The 22,618-nt window shown below is 42.5% G+C and overlaps 1 protein-coding gene across 1 annotated transcript; it reads left to right on the top strand.

Moving 5' to 3' along the window:
* Positions 1-2,474: 2,474 nt before the first annotated feature.
* LOC132769937 (transmembrane protein 254-like) lies at positions 2,475-16,043 on the top strand. Its single transcript, XM_060766852.2, has 4 exons — positions 2,475-2,713; positions 8,029-8,132; positions 11,214-11,273; positions 12,308-16,043. Exons 1-4 carry the CDS (start codon positions 2,588-2,590, stop codon positions 12,423-12,425), a joined length of 408 nt encoding a protein of 135 aa, XP_060622835.2. The 5' UTR covers positions 2,475-2,587; the 3' UTR covers positions 12,426-16,043.
* The last annotated feature ends 6,575 nt before the right edge of the window (positions 16,044-22,618 follow it).

Below are 22,618 nucleotides of genomic sequence, written 5' to 3'. Positions count from 1 at the left end.
CGGTTCTAACTGTCATTCTGCTGTTTGTTCTCACTTTGGACAGTGCTGGCTGCCAACTATCTTAAAGACTGATCATTTTATGGCATGATGTTTGTTTTTAAAACTATTTTAAAAAACTATTTTATTCCTCTGTTTCCTGCCGGTATTCAAAGAAACAGATGTATATATTGTTACCATGTTTAAACCTTTGAACTAAAGTAAAGATACTGTTACTTGTTTCACAAACCTAAGTGACATTTTATTATACAGCAGGATATGCCTTGGCTTAACTACTGTGGTAAAGCTTCTACTTATTCTGCTTTACTAACCCTCACAAATATGTCACAGCTTCCTCTCAGCTTTCTCTCATTACCTACTTACTTACTTAGGCGATCCCTCATTGGTCGAGTAGGATAGTCTTCCAGGATCAGTATTCTTGTGGGTCCGTAGGTGACTGTGGAGCCCTATTCTTGATAATAATAACAATAATAATAATAATAATAATAATAATAATAATAATACTTTATTTGTACCCCGCTACCATCTTCCCAAGGGACTTGGTGCGGCTTACATGAGGCTGAGCCCGAACACAACAATACAAGCAATAATTACAACAATACAAGCAATTAAAATAAAAAACATAAACAATAAACATATAACATTATCAACAAGACAACATACAATTAAAAACTGTGGGAGGGCCAAATGTAAAATTAAAATTGGAAATAGTGCTGAAACATGGACGAAAAGGTAATAGTGGCGTTTGTGGAAAGACATACGAGCAGACCTAAAAATGTAAAGTGCTTTGGAGGGACAAAGTGCTAAGGGATCATTATTCCGGGAAGGCACACTGGAACATCTTCTGCATCTTCTCCCGCAGTGAGGGCATTGGTTTCCAGGTGGAAGGCGGTCTCAGTTGGGGTTGGCTTGACGCGCCTTCCTCTTGGCACATTTCTCTCTTTCACCCTCCATTCGTGCCTCTTCAAATTCTGCAGCACTGCTGGTCACAGCTGACCTCCAGCTGGAGCGCTCAAGGGCCAGGGCTTCCCAGTTCTCAGTGTCTATGCCAGAGATTTTAAGGTTGGCTTTGAGCCCATCTTTAAATCTCTTTTCCTGTCCTCCAACATTCTGTTTTCCGTTCTTGAGTTCAGAGTAGAGCAACTGCTTTGGGAGACGGTGGTCGGGGATCTGGACAATGTGGCCAGTTCAGCGGAGTTGATGGTGGAGGACCATCACTTCAATGCTGGTGGTCTTTGCTTCTTCCAACACACTGACATTAGTCCGCTTGTCTTCCCAAAAGATTTGCAGGATTTTCCAGAGGCAGCGCTGATGGAATTGTTCGAGGAGTTGCATGTGACGTCTGTAGACAGTCCATTTTCTAATGTTACACCATTAAGCTGTATCTCTGGTATTGGAGAGGGGTTGGCTGGTGACTACTGGAACAGCACTTTGGTTTTCTCGATGTTCAATGACATGCCGAGCTTCTCGTATGCTTCTGCGAAGGTGTTTAGAGTGGCTTGTAGATCTTCTTCTGAATGCGCACAGATGACATTGTCATCTGTAAGCTGCTCTGAGTCCCCTTCGGGGTGAGAAAGGCAGTATTATATATATATATATTTGTCGTGTCAGGAGCGACCTGAGAAACTGCAAGTCACTCCTGTTGTGAGAGAATTGGCCGTCTGCAAGGACGTTGCCCAGGGGACGCCCGGATGATCTGATGTATTATCATCCTTGTGGGAGGCTTCTCTCATGTCCCCATATGAGGAGCTGGAACTGATAGAGGGAGCTCATCCGCCTCTCCCCGGATTCGAACCTGCGACCTGTCGGTCTTCAGTCGTGCCGGTCTTCAGTCCTGCCAGCACAGGGCTTTAACCCACTGCAGCATATAAATGTCGGAAATAAATAAACCTAGAAGTCCCTGAACAGACTCAGAAGCAGAGTGGGCAGATCAAAAGACAACCTGGCAAAATGGCACTACCTAAAAGAATCCCACACTTTGTGTGACTGTGAAGCAGAACAGACAACTCTGCATCTGTATGCTTGTCCATTTTGTGCCCTGCCTCATGCACAGAGGATGAATTGTTGGAGGCTACAGACAATGCCGTTGCTGTTGCCCGTTTTTGGTCAAAAGGTATTTAGCTGCCTGCAAACCTATTTTTATCAGTTTTATACTCATTTATACAATGCTTTTGATACGAAATAAATATATCCCAGTTCAAAGCAGAAAAAGTGGGATTTTTTTTCAACTGTGTGGAAGGGGCTTTGACTAGTTGGGTGATGTGAAATCCAGGAAGCTGTGGTTTAACAAGGTCCTCAGCCTTCTCTGCCAAAGAGTGCTGGTTCCTCTCCAAACTACAAACCCCAGGATTCTATGGCACTCAGCCCTGGCTGTCAGAGTGGGGAAGCTCTCCTTTTTCTATGGAGAGGAGGAGGAGGAGGTTTTCCCTCGTGGGAGGAGAGTAGGCGCACTTCATTCCTTCCTTCTCCCCGGCAGGAGAAGCACCTCCAGAGGCAAACACCCCGGAAAGTCCACGAGTGACTCCCCTCGCGTGGGCGGCCGGGGATAAGAGCAGGATGAGTCGAAAGAAAGAGCAGGAGGAGGAAGGAGATGCCACGACAGAAGATGGCCCCGGTTCCCGCAGCGCGACATGGGACCCCGAACCCCGCCACCTACTTCAGGAGAACCCCACTCATCCTGATGCTCTTGATCGGAGGCGTCAATGCCTACCACGCCGTAAGTGAACCGTGGGGTTGGGGGAGTCCTGCCGAAGGGAGAAACAAGCGATTGGGAACCTAGTAGTTCCTAGAGATGAAGCCAGAGAGGCAATGTAGCAGACTGAGGGTGCACCTCCACCTGTGATCCCCAAACGCTAGTCTTCCAGAAGGTTTGGACTTCACTTCCCAGAAGCCTCGGCTGCTCTCTCTAATGAGCAGGGAGCCTGGGAAATGAAGTCCAAACCCCTGAAGAGCCCAGCCTGGCAAGCCCTGCTCTACAGGCTCTAACTGGACACCGGGCTCAATGCTATGGAATCTACAACAGTGTTTCTCAACCTTCCTAATACTCTTTAATATAGTTCCTCATGTTATGGTGACCCCCCATCCACAACATTATTTTCGTTGCTACTTTAGAACTATCATTTTGCTCCTAGTAGGAATCGTAATGTAAATATTTGATAAGCAGGATATATTTTCATCCACTGGACCAAATTTGGCACAAATACTCAATATGCCCAAATGTGAACACTAGTGGAGTTTGGGGAAAAATAGACCTTGAAATTTGGGAATTGTAGTTGCTAGGATTTATAGTTCACCTACAATCAAAGAGCATTCTGTGATAGAATTGAACCAAACCTGACACACAGAACTCCCATGACCAACAGGAAATACTGGGTTTGGAGGGCATTGATCTTGAGTTTGGGAGTTGTAGTTCACCTTCACTCAAAGAGCGCTGTGGACTCAAACAATGATGGATCTGGACCAAACTTGGCACAAATACTCAATATGCCCAAATGTGAACACTGGTGGAGTTTGGGGGAAAGAGACCTTGATATTTGGGAGTTGTAGTTGCTGAGGTTTATAGTGCACCTACAATCAAAGAGCATTCTGAACACCACCAGTGATAGACTTGAACCAAACTTGGCACATAGAACTCCCATGACCAACAGAAAATACTGGATGGGTTTGGGGGGCATTGACCTTGCATTTGGGAGTTGTAGTTCACCTACATCCAGAGAGCGCTGTGGACTCAAACAATGATGGATTTGGACCAAACTTGGCACAAATACTCAATATGTCCAAATGTGAACACTGGTGGAGTTTGGGGAAAATAGACCTTGAAATTTGGGAATTGTATAATTGATTTATAATTCACCTACAATTAAAGAGCATGCTGAACTCCACCAACGACAGAATTGGGCCAAACTTCCCACACAGAACCCCCTAACCAACAGAAAATAATTAAGGCCATGCAGTCCAACTCCCTTCATTAGGGCAAGAAAACATAATCAAAGCCCTCCTGACAAAGAGACATCCAGCCATAGATAGATAGATAGATAGATAGACAGATAGATAGATAGATAGATAGATATATGATTTACACACAGAGAGATATAATATCATAGATTTGAAAGGGAAGGACAATAATATGTTGCATGTTCCAGAGTAGGCAAACCAGACAGTCTCCACATCAACACTGACAAAGAAACAGCAAGAAATACTGTTTATCCACAAGCATAAACAAATTACATATATTAGAAACCAACACTTTCTAATTACTTTATTTTCCAGATCATAAGACTGGGCCACAGCAACGTGTGGCAGGGAACCGCTAGTACATATATAAATACATACAAACATTCACTTTTATGATAGATAGATAGATAGATAGATAGATAGATAGATAGATCGATAGATCGATAGATTTTGGATATTTTTACCCCGACCTTCTAACCCCCTTTGTGGGGGGGGGGGGGGGACGGGGGGACTCAGGGCACATGTTTGATGCCTACAATAAAATACATACCAAATCAAAATACATACCAAAATCAATAATTATAAATAGTTAAAAACATTAAGTTAATACAATAAAATCTACAAAAATAAGGCAGCCTGGAAAACTCACAGTAACCCATACTTAAAATTCTTTGCTAGAGAACTCTTCCCACTCCCATGAACTACAGTTCCCATGGCTCCATAGAATTGAGCCATAGCAGTTAAAGTGGTGCCAAACTGCATTAATTCTACAGTGTAGATGAACTCTCAGGTATTCATCCTCAATTTATGAATGGGAGGGCTACAGTAGGATACATACTGAACTAAATTCTTCCAAATGGGGATGGAAGACAGGGCTCCTTGGCATGTGTGTCTCTTATGGAGTCTTCCTCCAAATTGAAAACATTGTGTTATAAAGCAGTGTTAGGCAGTATTTCCTCATCTGTTTTATTAGCACAAACTTGTTTTCTTGACCTGCCAACTTGGTATGTGGGTGAGCCGCTTGTAACTGTATGTTTGATCTGAAAATAGGTCTCTCCTTCAGTGGGAGGGAAGCATCATCTTTCATTGCAGATAAGTGACTATGAGTAACCATCCATAGGATAGGGATTATGAAATTTAGGGCCTTTCCACACAGCCATATAACCCAGAATATCAAGGCAGATAATCCACAATATCTGTTTTGAACTGGGTTATTTGAGCCCACACTGCCATATAATTCAGTTCAATGTGGATTTTAAACAGCTGTGTGGAAGAGGCCCTAGTAGTGTTTCAAAGACATACCTATACCTTCCCTTTCTCTGTTCTCTCTCCTCCCAACAGTCGTTTTTAAATCCCCTTCAAAGATGACAAATTAGTTGTGTGGGAAATATTCTTGCTCTTGGAGCAAACTGCATTTATCTTAGAGGAGTAAGGCAGCTCTCTGTTGGAAAGGAGAGGGAAATAAGACAGGCCCCATCCCTCCTCTCCTTTTGTAAGAGCTTGAAGACCTGGTGGTTTCAATAAGCCTTTGAAAATGACCAGTTCTAACTCAGCACTACACATTGTCGAATACGGCCTTATTCTTCCTACCAATTACCCAGATTCTTTCCTCGAATCGCCCTGGAATGAACAGCCACAGACCCGTACCTAAGCATTGCACTGCCATAGCATTGCACTTAATTCCCAGCCCGCCTAGAATTTTTGGGCTTGCACAAATCTTGGCCCAGCCTTTTAAATTTTTTAATTGCTTTGAACAGGCAGGATTACTTTTAATATATGTTTGTTATGGTGACAATTTTTATGCTTATATTTTGTTTCGTTAATCTTATGGTTACTTTGTATGTTTTGTGATGTTACCTGGGAACTGCTCTGAGTCCCCTCGGGGAGATGGAGGGGTATATAAATAATGTTGTTATTATTATTATTATTATTATTATTATTATTATTGCTCTTAATTTGTGTTGCTGTTTTGCTCAAGACAAGCTGATCCATGTCTACTTGCTCACATAAAAAGTGCTGAAAGTCTGAATCGCATTGATTCAGCATAACAACAACAACAACAACCCAGGATGCCCTTTAAGAAGTATATGCATCCTCAATTTGGAATAACATTATCAGATGGCTGGATAACCTCAGCACCATCAGGCCAATATATTTTGCAACCACAAGCAGGAAGCTTGAGCATATATATCATTTGATATTCCATATATAAGACCAGAGCTGTAATCAGATGAGTGAGACACGGGCTATATAAGCCTGCTTAGCAAGTTTCTGGTTTACTTCTGTACCTTCAGACTTGTGTGTAGGTGGTATATAAATAAACACTTCATTTCTCTCAGCTGCATTTGGTTGTAGAGATTTACACACTCTGAGACCAGTTCTTAGAGAGTCCTAGTGCTTTTATTTCACAGAAAACAACCATATTGTATTTAATAGTGAATAGGTCCAAAGTGGGACAATGTGAGGAAAAATTGATCTAGTTTTCTGGCTGTTTTGGACTACAAGACCCTTCATTCCTTACTATTGGCCATGCTGCTTTAGATATCTTAGGAGTAAGAGGCAAAAACATTTAAAGAGCCAACATTTCTACAAGCCTCTTTCCCCACTTCTGTTTCCCTTAAATATAAAAGCTACAACAGTAATAACTGGGATCAGTTTAGAATCATGGTTAAAGATTACAGAATGTATTCATCTTCAAATGTTTATCTTGCTATTTCATTCATTTTCCTGGTTGGGACACAAGTGAAAGGATAATATTTTGAATCCTAGAGAAAGTGACATATTTTGAATCCTAGAGGATCCAGATTCAATTCCTGGCATCTCTACCAGGCATGTAGCCGTGGGGGGGGGGGGGGGGGGGGGGGGGGCTTCAGACCCCCCCCCCCCCAAATTCTCATGGTGGTCCGCGAGAAGGCCTTACTGGTACATTATTTAAACTGTTATGTTTATTCATATCATGATCTGATCACCAATATATCCCATATGCATGGAGGTATTTGAGTATTGGAGTAACGATACAAAAGGTTTGCTAAGGTAGACCCTCTTTCACTCAGAGTCAGCCCCCCCCCCCCCGAATCAAACTCAGCTCCCCCCCCCCCCCCCTGAAACAAAATCCTGGCTACGGGCCTGATCTCTACATAAAACACAAAAGGCTGCAGCATCCTAAAGCCGATCAGGCCAGATTTCAGGGGTAAAGATAGAATCGTAGAATCGTAGAGTTGGAAGAGACCTGATGGACCATCCAGTCCAACTTCCTGCCAAGAAGCAAAACAATTGCATCTAAAATTGGTTATTGAATCCTACAATGCTCCAACTAGTGTTTGGGACAAAAAATAAAAAAAAAATCTAGTTTTGACTTGAAAAACATCAGAAAGAACTCCCAATTTTGCCACACAAGATTTTGCTGATCTTCTGTAAATTTTCCAGGGATCAGTTTTTTGATCCTCATTGCCTTCTGTCGACTGGTTAGTAGCTCTACGGAGTCCCCCCCCCCCCCCCCTACTCTTGGAAGCTGTCCCTAAATACTCTTACCTAAAGATTGGAGAAGTTATTTTTCAGACAACAAACACCAGGCTTTGAAGGTAGTCGGTCAACCACACATTTTTTGGAGATTCATAGGGGGATCTTGAGCTATACGTTTGAAGAGTAAGGAGAGAGCATGAGAAGACTAAAAATGGAAGACACCATTTAATCCTCAACTTCAGTGAACAAGGCATGCTGAGATCATAGTGTAACTCTCTACAAATGTTGAGTCTATGCACAAAAGAAATTGAGAAGCAACTTTCCTCCTTTAATGTTGCACATGGAAATGCGTTCCGACAGAAAATTATAGAGTTGGAAGGGAACATGAGCACCAACCCCTTTTCATGACTATCCAGCCTCTGTTTCTAAATCTCCAGAGAAAGAGACCCCACCATGCTTAGAGGCAGCATATTTCACTGTTGAACAGCTTTTACTATCAGGTGGAATCTTTTTTCCTAGTAGTGATGTGAACTCAGCAGGCAATATGCTGTGATAAAGTGTCTACAGTAATGCATAATTGATAAAATCTGTGCCTTTTCCCTCTTTTCACCACAGTGGACATTCTTTGCACCTCAGACCATCCCCTATGACAAGCTGGGACAACTGGGCACTTTAACAAAGTATCTTTTGGAACATTATAACACTCCTTTGAGAATATGGTAAGCTAAATTCCTTGTTCTGCCTTGCATTTGTTCAGGTGTGTGTGTAGTAGAGTTGGTCAGGTTCGCTTCATTAAAACCTAAAAGTAATAAAAAACCTACCAAATTTGGGCTTCCGAATCAATTTTGAACCATGCATGAAAAGTAGGAGATACAATTCCGAATTTGAGCCACTTACCTTTTTTATTCGTAAATATTCCATAATGTTCGGATGTCTCCCAAGGTTATTTTAATTTTCACAAGCATTAAGCAAGTTTTGTAAAGCCTAACAGTTTTAAAATTTCATGCTTCTTCTCTCCGGGCGATGCAAGGGAGGGATGAAGTGGGCGTCGTTAAGCACAGCCATTGTTGTAGTTTGTGAAGGGCAGGCCCCCAATGGTAGATATTGCAAAAGGCCCTGCCGTTAAACTACATTTCCCACACTGCCTTGCTGCACATTAGCCAAAGTGGCCGAGCATCAACCTTTGTCTAATGCGGAGGAGGAGGAGGAAGCTACTTGGCCATCCTGTGAGTGTATTGCCTCCTCTCGGGCTGAAGCCTGGCAGCGGGAGCCAAGTGGCACCTGAGGGCTGCCTTCCAGAGCTGCTTTCATTTTACTTCTCTCTGTCTCTGTCTCTGTCTCTGTCTCTGTCTCTCTCTCTCTCTCTCTCTCTCTCTATATATATATATATCTCCCAGAAAACTCAAGTTGCCAAGCAGGCCTGTAGCGAGGGGGTGGTTTTAGGGGTTCAACCCCTCTCTCCCCCCCCCCGAAATGTTTCAGATTTTTTAAAAAAACCTGGTTTACTCATGAATTTTAACTGGTTAACCAAATCCCCATGCTAAGTCTATGAGATGCAAAGAATTAAGAGTCCTTCCAGAACTGTAAGCACTATCTCAAGCAACTATTGACAATTTATTCACACTGTCATTACTTGCAGCAATAGCCGATGTAGTGAAGCAACCAAGTTGGGGGTGTGTGTGTTGAATGCTCTTATTAAGGAGGCCAGACTTGGTGGAGGTGGTTGACAGGGGTGGAGTTGCAGGCTATGGAAGGCTGCTCTGCCCTCTGCTGTGCTCTTTGCTTCAGCGTGAGCTAGGAGGCAGGTTTCAACCCCCTCCTCCCAAAATTTTCAACCCTCCCCGAAATTTTCAACCCCCCCCCGAAATTGTTAACCCTCCCCGAAATTTTTTTCTGGCTACGGCCCTGCCAAGTGAGTTTCCAAGGACATATGTACACACTGCCATATATTCCACTTCAGAGCAGATAGTGTGGGATTTCATTCAGCTGTGTAGAATAGGCCTTGGTGTTTGTCATGCCTTTAAAAACTTCTCTATATTGATCTGATCACAGTGGCTTACTTCTACTGTTCCCAAAATCTCTCCTCATTACCAGATTTACCATTTATTGGACTATACAACTTGCTTTTATGTCAATGATTTTAAAACATTTGATTTTCCCAGCCCAAAATTTAAGAGCTACACACTAGGCTTGTTTGATAAAAAAAAATGGTTCAAAACTTGTTTCAGCTGTAGGGGGCGCTGGTGGTTCGGCTCTAAAGTCAATTCCAATTTTCACAGAAAAAAAAGTTCAAATCTTTTCAAAACTTCCGAGACTTCTGAATCCTTTGTTAATGGTTTCAAAGTGTTATTTCCTGTTTCATTGGGTGGTCTTTATTTTGAAAGTAGTTGTTTTACTCCAGAAAGTGGGGGGAAGCAAAGGGAAGAAATCCATCCACTCTGGTTAAAACGGTTGGGAAAGGAAAGGAATCCATCCACACTGGTTTAAACTGACACAGATCCATTTAATCCACACTGGTTTAAACTGACAACGAAATCATCCCATCCACACTGGTTTAAACTGACTCAGACAACCCAGTTCAAAGCAGATATTGTGGGTTATTCTGCTTTGATATTCTGGTTTATATGGCTGTGTTGAAGGGCCCCAAGTTACCAAATAATATGCCTTTCTGTAAGGCTGGGTACTGTACACAAGCATAATTTCTTTTAGAGCCTGGGATACATTACCACTATGAACATGGGAAACCTGGACCTGATCCACAATAAATGCATGTAAAGTTATGCATTACATACATTCTCTGAATAACACAAACCAACAAGTATTTTTCATCAGATATATTTTTAGGTCATCCATATAGAGGGTCTTTTTGCACTCAATTCAGATCTGTGTTTTTTTTTCTATCACATGTTGTTTTTGTGATGAGGCTAATTGAATAATTAATGTGTTTATGCACTGATATCAATAGAATCTAATTGATATAAGGGCGTAAATGCATTAATTATTTGATTGGCCTGATCACAAAAACTACGTGATAGAGAAAAAGGAAACATAGGTCTGAATTCTGCATCAAAAACTCTATAAGAATGACTTAGAATTATATCTGATGAAAAAGACTTGTTGGTTTGTAGTTAATTAGATTCTATTGATATCAGTGCGTAAATGTATTAATTATTCAATTAGCCTCATTGCAAAAACTACAAGTCATAGAGAAAAAATGAACACAGATCTGAATTCAGTGCAATTTTTTTTTATAAAAATGACCTAGAATTCTATCTGATGAAAAATACTTGTTGGCTTGTGTTACACAAATATGATATGAAATGTGCAGACTTTAGAGTAGTCCACTGTTTGAATGTTGCTCCTCTCCTTTGACCTTAGATACATGATATTGTGGTCTGAGAGTTGGGTTACATTTCTGAGAAGCATTGTAACCTTAAGCAAGTCATACCTGTTTACCATACTAAGGCCCCTTCTACACTGCCATGTAATCCAGATTATCAAAGCAGATAATCCACATTATCTGCTGTGAACCATATGAGTCTACACTGCCATATAATTCAGTTTAAAGTAGATAATCTGGATTTTATATGGCAATGTAGAAGGGGCCTAAGGAAAGGCAAGTTGATTTAAACCATGTTGCACTTGTGTCCCACTGAAAGGAGCATATCTATAGGCTGATAACGCGTTAGGGGTTATTACATGTCTCTTTTTCAGGCCTCAATGTCATTGTGTATGTTCTGAACTAGTATTCCATTAACACCATTCATGAATAGTGTGCTCTTCTCCTTTTTTACTCACAGGTTTGTGACGATCTGGATACTTCATACTCTGTACGCATTTATTGGTCTCAAGATTTGCAAGTAAGCAATTTCAAATTATTGCCCTTTGGTTTTTGGCCTCATTTTACTTCTTGCAGTTCTCATAAACAGCCCTGGCTGAAATGCCACTTCTTTAAATACTTTATTTAAAGTATTTTATATGTGCTTTCAGGGGGGAGATGATTTCTCGTGCAATCTAAAGTAGTTTTAAAAAGCAGATTATTTATTTATTTTATTTACTACAGTTATATACCGCTTTTCTTCCCCTAAGGGAACTCAAAGCAGTTCCCAACATTATAAAAGCAAAATTAAATGCTATACATTCATATGTACATACATATATACAAAATCCAATGCCATACATCCAGGGAAGTCATTCTACCCCTCTATTCTGGAATACTGTGTCCAATTCTGGGCACCACAATTGAAGGGAGATATTGACAAGCTGGATTGTGTCCAGAGGAGAGCAACTAAAATGATCAAGGGTCTGGAGAACAAGCCCTATGAGGAGCAGCTTAAAGAGCTGGGCATGTTTAGCCTGTAGAAGAGAAGGCTGAGAGGAGACATGATAGCCATGTATAAGTATGTGAGAGGAAGTCATAGGGAGGAGGGAGCAAGCTTGTTTTCTGCTGCCCTAGAGACTAGGAACAATGGCTTCAAACTACAAGAAAGGAGATTCCACCTGAACATTAGGAAGAACTTTCTGACTGGTAGAGCTGTTCAGCAGTGGAACTCTCTGCCCTGGAGTGTGGTGGAGGATCCTTCTTTGGAGGCTTTTAAACAGAGCCTTCCATCTCTATGATTCTATGATATGAAAGGTTAGTAGCTGAAGCAAAATTGTCTGTGGGAAGGAAGTGGTGAGCTCTAATTATCCCAGGGAAATGACTTGAAAGCAAACAACAACAACAACAACAACAACAACAACAACAACAACAATGTTGATATGAGCATAAGGAAGCAAGGGTGAGCAGCCTACTTGGGAGGAAGTTAGAGAGCCTCAAAGATCTTTCTTTACCTAGATTTTTTATTCTGTAATTCACTAGTGTCACATTTATTTGTCTCTTTCTTCTCTGCAGGGAGAAAGGCATCACTGATCACACAACCCAGGTTCGGTGGTTTGCTCAAACAGTTACGTATGGATTAGGCTCTCTGTTCTTCTTGTGGATTTACAAACCACCAATGAAAAAGAAATGAAGGATTCAAGCAGAAGACAACATAAAAACACAGTCTGGCATTTTGGTCTTGTTCTCAGCTTGGAAATAATTGGCTCCCTCAATAATCAATACATCCAAAGCACATCATGTTCATTCCTACCAGGAAATAACCACTACCTTTTACATGTCCCATTTGGATTTTGAAGCGGTGACGAAAGTGAAGTTATTTGCTTATAAAAGTTCTTATTGAAGTTCATAACAAAGAGGTGAGCTTTCAGTTGGCTCAGGGAAAGCCAGTATTAAATAATTGAGATCAAGCACTACTACCTGCATAATGTGGTGTAAAGGTAAAGGTCTGCCCCTGACATTAAGTCCAGTCGTGTCCAACTCTGGGGTGTGATGCTCATCTCCATTTCTAAGCTGAAGAGCCGGCGTTGTCTGTAGACACCTCCAAGGTCATGTGGCCAGCATGACTGCATGGAGCGCCGTTACCTTCCCACTGGAGCGGTACCTATTAATCTACTCACATATGCATGTTTTCGAACTGCTAGGTTGGCAGAAGCTGGGGCTCACTCCGCTCCCCGGATTTGAACCTGCGACCTTTCGGTCAGCAAGCTCAGCACCTCAGCGCTTTAACCCACTGCACCACCGAGAACTCCATTGTGATGTAGGGGTTGTTAAAAAAACTACACTAAAGCCTACTCTGAAGCTTAAAAAGGCCCTTATAGCCTGGCAGCAGAAGGCCTGGTTACAAGCTGTGCCATATAGACTGAAAGTGTGGAGGCACAGTGAGATTATGCTCAGCTATCTGGTACTAGACACACTTAGCTAGACTTTGGAGCAGCCAAGAAATCATGGCCCTCCAGATGCTGGAATGCGATGCGTAGCATCTCCCAGTTAGCTAGGCCTGATTGGACAATATTCAGAGGGTCACAGGTTGTCCACCTCGAATATATAGGGGAGATGCAATGTGTAAATTATTTGTAGTTGGAAGTGACTTGAAGACATAGAGGGACAACAACAAATGCCCAGGATTTCACCAGGCTATCTTCATCCAGACTGAATCTCAATTACCATCTTCATACACACTTCCATAAATGTCTATTTGTTTCTTAAAGCAGAGGGTGAAGAACCTTTTATTCTCAAGGTGCTGTTGAATTACAGTTTCTGCTATCATTTACAACTTGTAGTAATATCTGGACATGTGTCTTGATCCAGCCTGAGACAACAGGTTTGCTAGAACACTGAGAGAATCTATCTGTAGATCTATCTATTCATCCATCCATCCATACACGCACACATACATACATGTGTACAAAAACAAAGATGTGTTAATCGATGAAATGGATAGGGGTATTCCATGTATATAATACTCAGACTCTTTAATTGGTCTGTGAAATGGGTTTTGGAGCTAAACAAGGAAGGTTTGTAATTACATGTACCTAAGGGTGAGCATGGCCATGTGTTTTGAGTGTGGAACAAGGGTTTTGAGAGACCAGCCCTAGTCATGAATCAGTCATGAAACCCACTAAGTGACCTTAAATAAATCACATACCCTCAGGCTAAAAGGGCAAAGTGAATCCATTTGAAATATATCTTGTCAACAAAACTGTAGGACAGGGTCACCATATGTACAAATCAACATGAAGACACATACTGACATATCTAAAACTAAGAAAAACTGGGACATGCTGAACATGTAAGGGGTATTCCATGTAATAGATTCCACCTCACTAAATGTCTGGCTCTGAATGACTGCTGAATGAACTCCCCAAGAATATGGGGTACTACCAAGATGGTCTCCAGATGTCTGAAAAACGAGATGGTCTATAGCAGTGGTTCTCAACCCATAGGTCCCCAGATGTTTTGGTCTTCAACTCCCAGAAATCCTAACAGCTGGTAAACTGGCTGGGATTTCTGGGAGTTGTAGGCCAAAACAACTGGGAACCCAGAGGTTGAAAACCTCTGATCTATAGGGAGATGTGAATTTCTCAGGCAACCTCACCCTAAATTGCTGAAGGCTTTATAAATAACCAACACACTCTTAAATTTGGTCCAGTAGCAATAAGCAGCAATGCTGTTATTGCTGATGGTAGTCTACGTCATTCAGAAACCTACCTGAAGCAGCTGTAGTTCTCAGAACTGTTTTAAGAGCAGCTCTACATACATAGTGTACAGCATAGTGTGTTGGTCAAGCCTTGAGGTTATCACTATGTGGATCACTACAGACAGTGTATGTATATCTGTCCCAAGCAAGGGGCTGCAGCTGGCATGGCAGCCATAGGCATTTTCCACATTGTCCCTATATCGCAAGATCTGATCCCAGGTTGTCTGCTTATCCCAGATTATCTGGCTGTGGAGACGGGGCCCTTCTATACTGCCATATAATCCAGATTATCAAATCAAATAATCCACATTATCTGCTTTGAACTGGGTTATATGAGTCTATATAATCCAAAGCATATAATTTGGATTTTATATGGCAGTGTAGAAGGGCCTCATATAATCCAGTTTAAAACAGATAATCTGGGATCAGATCCTGGGATATAGAAGGGACCTAAATTGATGAAAGCCATTCCAAGCCATTGCAGTCAGTTGGATATCCATTGCCAAAGATCATGAAGGGTTTCCAAGATGATCAACAGAGGGCAAATCTATCCAACTAAAGCAGATAGACCTACTATAGGAACAAATGCACAAATGGTCTACTTACTATAGGAACAAATATGCCAATTAGTTATCTTGTCAGGATCTGGCATCTGTTTATTAGCTTTGATGCTGCCTCTGGCTGCACTGAGTTACTGGTCCAGAATTTGCACAGCCATACCCACAATGCCTGGAAAGTGCAATCTCCTACTTTTCTCCCAAGTTGTGTGGGTGCTTTGCTGATGTCAACAAAGGCACCTGATGATGGCCACAAGCTCTCTGTGGCTAGATGTCATGGCAACAACCAATAGTAAAGGTAGGTTCCATCACCTTTTCCCTGCTTCAAAGAGCAGAAGGAAAGGGGATGATGGCATTGGCACCGGCCCATGTGGAGAGTGGACCAATTCCAATTGGAACTGGTCCAGCTGTCCACAGCAACTTTGAAGTGCGGGCTGCAGTTTCATCCCCAACTTCTGCTACACATTAAGCATCTAGGAGTAACCTCTGCTCCATTTGGGGTTTCTGGTTAGTGTTGACAAGCCCTTAGATTAAAATTAAAAGTGATATGAGATTGTTATACATATGCAGTGCACGTACAAACAGAAACAGGTCAATCTGACCAACGTTCAGGACTTTCATAAGCTCTACATTTCAGTGGAAGGTCCAAACACTCCAAGCTAGTGCTTTTCATACTAATGTGGGAAACTGGCAATTCTGTTTTTTTCCCGCAATATTCCAAGAATCAGCACTAAATTTGTGCCCACTGGTTACAATTGTTTCTTTTCTTTTCTGGAAACTCTCCAGTGACAGACAGCCAATGGTTAGGGAGTGGCACAGATCCAGGGACGAGCACTTTGAGTAGTATGCCTTCAAGCCACAGACCTTCTAATTGTATTTTTTATGAAAGTGTGGCATCCAATTGTTGCCAATCTGTAACCCGCCTTGAGTTGCCTTTGGGCCCGAGAAAGGCGGGCTAGAAATACTGCAAATAAATAAATAAATAAATAAATAAATAAATAAATAAATAAATTCATCTACATGAGTGGTTGAGAGAGTGACACGTTCATTTTCTGATGGCTCACTGCACACACATTTTGTTTTGGGCACATGAAATACTAATAAATTCCATGTTTAGACTTGGGTTCAATTTTCAAGATAGATAATACAGGTATTCCAAAATTCCCCAAAATATATCAGAAATCCAAAACATCTGGTCCCAATCATTTTGGGTAAGGAATAGTCAACTGTGTAATTCTGGTCCCTTCTACACAGCCATATAAACTCTGGATTATTTATTTATTTATTTATTTCAAAGTTTTATATACCAAGCTTCTCACCTCATAAGAGGGACTCAGCCCGGTTTCCAACCATAAAAACACATACAATCGGTAAAATATCAAAATACACATTACAATAAAACATTAAAAAAGCACATATAATTAAAACTACAGTGGTCAGTCGTCATACTAAAATCTTACATTCTAAAATCTAAAATCTTACATACATTATCTTCTTGAACTGGATTATATGTTAGTGAAAAATCATATAATTCAGTTCAAAGCAGATAATGCAGATTATTTGAAGCTTTTCGAGTAAAACACCAGCAGAACAGTCCCCTGCCTTCAGGTTTATAATCTTAGGCTGGACCTACACTGCTTTATATCCCTAGATTTGATCCCAGATTGTTTGTTTTGAACTGGATTATATAAAACCCCATTTACAGCAACATTATCCAGGCTATCAAAGCAGAAAATCCACATTATCTGATCTGAACTGGACTATCTAGAGCCCCTTCCACACATCTGTATCAAATCCACATTGAACTGGGTTATATGGCAGTGTGGACTCAGATAATCCAGCTCAAAGCAGATATCTGGATCATCTGCCTTTATATTCTGGGTTGTATGGCTATGTGGAAGGGCCTAAACTCTACACTGTTAGATATCTGGGATATGCAGATAATCTAGGATCAGATCCTGGGATATAGGGCAGTGTAGATCCAGCCTAAATATGCAAGGTGAAGTATTGAAAAGATTACTTTGGTGGCATAGAGATTCAAATCACATGTCTCTATTAATCCAGTGTTGCTCTGTGCTAATTTTTCTCTTCAGTAATGAACTAGGGCCCTTCCACATGGCCCTATATCCCAGAATATCAAGGCAGAAAATCCCACAATATCTGCTTTGAACTGGGTTATCTGAGTCCACAAAAATTAATCCCAAAAGATGCTTTGGCCACTCTTAAAACTCACCTGATGCAGAAGTAACCATTAAGTTTAGTTCATTGATTTTCCATGGGTGCATGAATGCATTTGGACAATGGGGCCCTTCCACACCGTCCCATAACCCATTGTGAAGGAGCCAGTATATTACTGCTACTAATAGTAAAGGCTTGGCCACTAATTTGCAATGATGCCACCACATTGTAAGGATGTATAGGTATAACTGCTACTAATATGTAGAAAGTTGGCAAAAGGAGTCACCTCTTTGTGAGGGCTTTTTAAGTTGATGACACAACCAGTAGCTTATAATGGGACAATCTTTCTTTGATATGTAGCGTGACTTGACTTGGAAAAGAATGGCAACACAGGCTTGACTTCAAAAGGAAACTGTAACAAGTTTATTGAGATACAGAAACGTGATGGTTTCAAAGTTTCTCTTCTCTTAGAGGTACAGATCTTTAATGGTTACGTTCATAACAGTTCTTAAATAACTTTTAGGAGGTCTAATTCTTCTAACAAACAGGTCTCACACTTAGCTCCTTTAAAAAGAGATGTTTCTTTCTTTAACAGGTTCAGGCACACACTTATCCTTTCTTTATGATGGTTCTATTACTATAAAGATGCTTATCAGGGTTTCCCCTTGTAATAGATCTACCTTTTAGTCGGCTAGGCCGAAGCCTGCATAACAGTGGCTGGCATCTTGGTAGTCAAGCAGAGCAGGAGGAGTCAGGCTGACTCCTGATTGGGTGTAGCAATTGGGGGAGGATTCAGCTTAGAGAGGGAAAATAAGCTGCCTGTTTTGACAGAAAGGGGAAAGGATCTGAGATAGAGACAGAGAAGGTTGTGGATTTTTAGAGAGGAAGTTACAGCAAGGATCTGACAGGAGAAGAATAGCTTTTAGTGAGCCTCTAGATTCGGGAAATAGGCTGAGACAAAGGCTAGGAGTTTTACTGTGCTGGGAGAGCCAGTAAAAGAAAGCTTTGTCTCTAGAGCTTATCATCCTGTGGGGGAAACAGAGAGGGATCTGATTCTCCAGTGAAACTGTGTCTAAAGGTAGAACAGTTTGTTAAAGGGACTCACAGCTGTAAAAGCTATTCTGTCAGGGGAACTGTTTGTGTTAAGTAACCAAGATACTGCAATTGAATCAAGCTTCTGTACCACTCATTTCCAATGAGTTGTTGTTAATATCAAGTTTAAATAAACTCTTTCTTAGTTAAATTTTAACTGGTGTATGCCTCAATCCATTCGTTCCCCTCAGAACTCATCCTCTCAACATTTTTTTAAAATCCAGTCATCCAGTGTAAGAAGCCTTAGAAAATCAAGTGCTCCAACCTCTATTAACTATAATACATTCACACCCTTTTGGTTCCTCAGGCCAGTAATCTCTGAGGTGGTGGCGGCAAATACTACCAAGAACATTTGGTCACTTGCATTTACAACATAGGGTCAGCCTTTGTTCTTTGCCATATCGAAGGGCAGAGGTGTGATTGTGGTGTCCGCCCTGCCCAAGCTGTGGCCCTTAATTTCGTTATATTGGTGACCAGTGGCGGGATACGTGACTTAAAGCCTAAATCCAGTGGGGGGGGGGGTGATTTTGTGAGGTAAAAGTTTGAGCCAAATCATTTCTGAGGAAGTTTTACCTCAGAAACTGCCTAAATACACCATTGCACAGCAACATGGCACCTCCAAAACAGAGAAAAGCTCCTGTGGTTCACGCACAATCAGAGGAACAGGAGGGAGCCGAAATGGAGACTGAGATTGTAGAAAGAGGAGAAATGCCCAGAGACAGTGGCTACCTCTTTAGAAATTGAAAAGTTAAGGCTTGAGATGGAGTTGAGAAAGATGGAGTTTCAAGCCAGAGAGAATGAGAGACAACATGAGGCTGAGAGGGAAAGAGAAAAGATGCAGCTTGAGGCTGAGAAAGAAAGAGAAAGAATGCAGTTTGAAGCTAGAGAAAGAGAGAATGAAAGACAGCTAGAAGCTGAAAGGATGAAACATGAGGAAAGGATGATGGAGTTACAAGTGAAAGATAGACAACCCACATCCAATCCTAGTACAATCCCTGCTGGACCCGTAGCTTCCTATGTAAAACACTTTCCCAAATACACAAAGGGGGATTGTGTAGAGAGTTTCCTCGCAAGCTTCGAGAGGGCGTGTGCAGATTTTGGGGTGCCTGAGGAGAAAAGAATGGCACACTTGAGACCATTAATCTGTGGGGAACTGAGTGAAGTTTATGCCAACTTGACAACTACAGAATGGTCAAACTACTCTGTCTTCAAGGAGAGAGTGAAGGTTTGGTTTGGGCTAACCCCAGAGCAAAGCCGAAAGACCTTCCGAGAAATTAAGAGGAAGCCTGGGGAGACATTTTCCCAAGTAGGGGCTAGGATTGAAAGGGCTCTAGTACGATGGCTGGAGGGTAGTAAGGTGACCACCTTTGAGGCTTTGAGAGACCTGATATGTATGGAACAGTTTTATAAACTGGTCCCAGCTCAGTTACGGTGGTTCATTAAGGATAAGAAGATCCAGACAGTGGCCGAGTGCGCTTCAGTGTTGGACGGGATGGAGGGAGACTTTGAGATGGTCCCCCCAATGTTCAAGAAGCAGAAGGAGTGGGTCCCGAAGGGTAGAACTGACAAGGAAGGTCAGGGAGCCAAGCAAGGGGATGCCATCTCTAAGCCTGTGCCACGTAGGATCGTGTGTTTCCTTTGTAACCAGGAGGGACATGTTAGAGCCTCATGCCCAAAGCTATCTAAGGAGAGAGCTGGAAGCCCGCCGAAATTTGTTAAAGTGGTCAAAAAGACTGAACCACAAGATGAAGAGCCTACTCCTGAGGGAGAGCCCATCAAAATAATGAGGGTTTGGAGTATGGACCGTGGTGTTAACAAAGAATTCTTAGAAGAGGTCCAAGTTAATGACCAAATGCTAATGGGACTGAGGGACACAGGCACTGACGTGTCTCTGGTGCGCCCTCAGGTAGTGGAGAAGGACCAGATAGTGCCAGGAAAGAAGTGGACACTGAAAGGAATAACTGGTCCCAGCTTTGAAGTAGATGTGGCAGAAATCCCTGTCAAATACAAGGCTTTTTGTGGTAAATGGAGAGTAGGGATCCTGTCAGACTTGGAGGTCCCTGTGTTGATAGGGAACGATCTGTCAGAGCATACACTGAAGATCAATGCTGTGACTAGAAGCCAGGCAGAAAGAGCGGGAATTTCTGAGGAGGGAGAAATCGCCTCAGAAATGGCGCTAGGCTCAGAATGTAACAGCACTGAAGAGTTCCCTGTAATGTTGCCATCTAGTCAGCCAGCTGAGTTCCTGAGGGAACAGCGACGTGCTGAAGATTTAAAGGGCCTGTGGGAATCAGTACAAAATGAAAGAACTGAACCCAATGAATCAGAACCAGTTATCTTTAGAAATATAGATAACAAGTTGTTCAGAATGGTGAGACATGAAAAGGGCCCAGGGCTGTACGAGATAGTTACACAGCTAGTAGTACCTCCAAAGTACAGGGGAAAGATCCTGAAAATGGCCCATGACACCTCATTTAGTGGTCATCTAGGGATCAAGAAGACTAAGGATAGGGTGCAGAGCCGGTTCTTTTGGCCCCGAATGGCACAAGACATTGCCACCTACTGCAGATCTTGTCAGTCCTGTCAGTTTGTGGGCAAGGCGAAAGACAAAACCAAGGGACTGCTGCAACCCATTCCTGTTGTGTCGATTCCTTTCGAAAAAGTGGGGATAGATATTCTTGGCCCGATGTCGCCTGTGACCAAGGATGGACATTGCTACATCCTCACAGCGGTGGACTTCGCGACCAGATACCCTGAGGCGATTCCCCTGAAGGAGATTGACACCAAGACAGTAACACACGAACTTCTGTCGTTGTTTGCGCGTGTGGGGTTCCCTAAATCTATCGTGACGGATTTGGGAACGTCTTTCATGTCAGTTCTAATGAAGGAGATGCTGCGTTCCTGTGGGATTCAACACGTGACGACGACTCCATACCATCCACAGTCGAATGGCCTGACGGAGAGGTTCAATGCGACGTTGAACCACATGCTGAGAACCTACATACATCGCAACCCCAACGATTGGGACAGAAGAATCCAGCATTTCCTGTTTGCCTATCGTGAGGTACCACAAGAGAGTACCGGATACAGCCCGTTCCAACTGCTGTATGGCCGAACCCTGCGTGGACCTCTAGACATCGTGAGAGAGGCGTGGATCGGACGTGAGGAGATTCCTGAGAAGGACGTGGTCGAGTACATCGAAGACCTTCAAAGACATTTGACTTTGATCCGGGACTGTGCCGCTGAGAGCTTGTCAGCAGCTCAAAGCCGACAGAAGGACTATGCTGATTCTAAGGCTAGGCACAGAAGCTTTGCCATCGGAGACAAAGTGTTGGTCTTAAAGCCCAGAGCCAAGAAGAAGTTAGATGTGGCTTGGGAAGGACCATTTTCTGTTGTTTCCAAAGACTCTGAGGTGACTTACATAGTCCAAGAAGATGGAGGAGACCAGAGGTGCAAGAAGCTGCACATCAATAGACTTAAACCATATTTTCTCAGAACAAACTTTGTGTTAAAGCGTTCCGCAGAGAAGGAGGGAGATCTGACTCTGGCGGGATGAGGGAAAATATATGTGTAGAGGACTCTTTGCCTGTGGTGGAGGGAAACGAACACTTAACAGCTGCGCAGAAGGTACAGCTAGGAGAGCTGTTACATAGGTTTAAGGGTGTGTTCTCCAATGTTCCAGGGAGAACAAACTTAACTTGTCATAGGATTGACACTGGGGACGCCAAACCCGTGTCATCATCCCCGTATAGAGTGACCGGTGAACAGGCGCAGGTGATAACCGAGGAGATTCAGGAGATGCTTAGATTGGGGTTAATAGAACCTTCTATTAGTCCTTGGGCATCCCCAGTAGTCTTGGTGCCCAAACCAGACAATTCCATCAGGTTCTGCGTGGACTATAGAAAATTGAACCAGGTCACAACATCAGATGTGTACCCCATGCCCAGGATCGACGAGCTGATCGAAACCATAGGCGCTGCCAGATATATCTCCACCCTAGATTTAACCAAAGGGTACTGGCAGGTGGAAATGCATCCCGGGGACATAGAAAAGACTGCTTTTATAACCAGGGATGGGTTATTTCAGTTCACCCGGCTTGCTTTTGGTTTAAAGAATGCAGCAGCCACATTCCAACGGCAGATTGACAGAATGCTTGTAGGCATGCGAGGGTTTGTCCAGGCTTACATTGATGACCTGGCAATATTTAGTTCGACATGGGAGGGACACCTGCAACACCTAGAGATGGTATTAAAGAAGGTACAGGAGGCTGGTCTCACAGTCAAGGCATCGAAATGCCAG

Source organism: Anolis sagrei, chromosome 3 (assembly GCF_037176765.1).
Source record: "Anolis sagrei isolate rAnoSag1 chromosome 3, rAnoSag1.mat, whole genome shotgun sequence".
NCBI lineage: Eukaryota > Metazoa > Chordata > Lepidosauria > Squamata > Dactyloidae > Anolis > Anolis sagrei.
The sequence above is the reverse complement of the archived record's forward strand: the minus strand, read 5'-3'. Positions and strand labels throughout refer to the sequence as shown.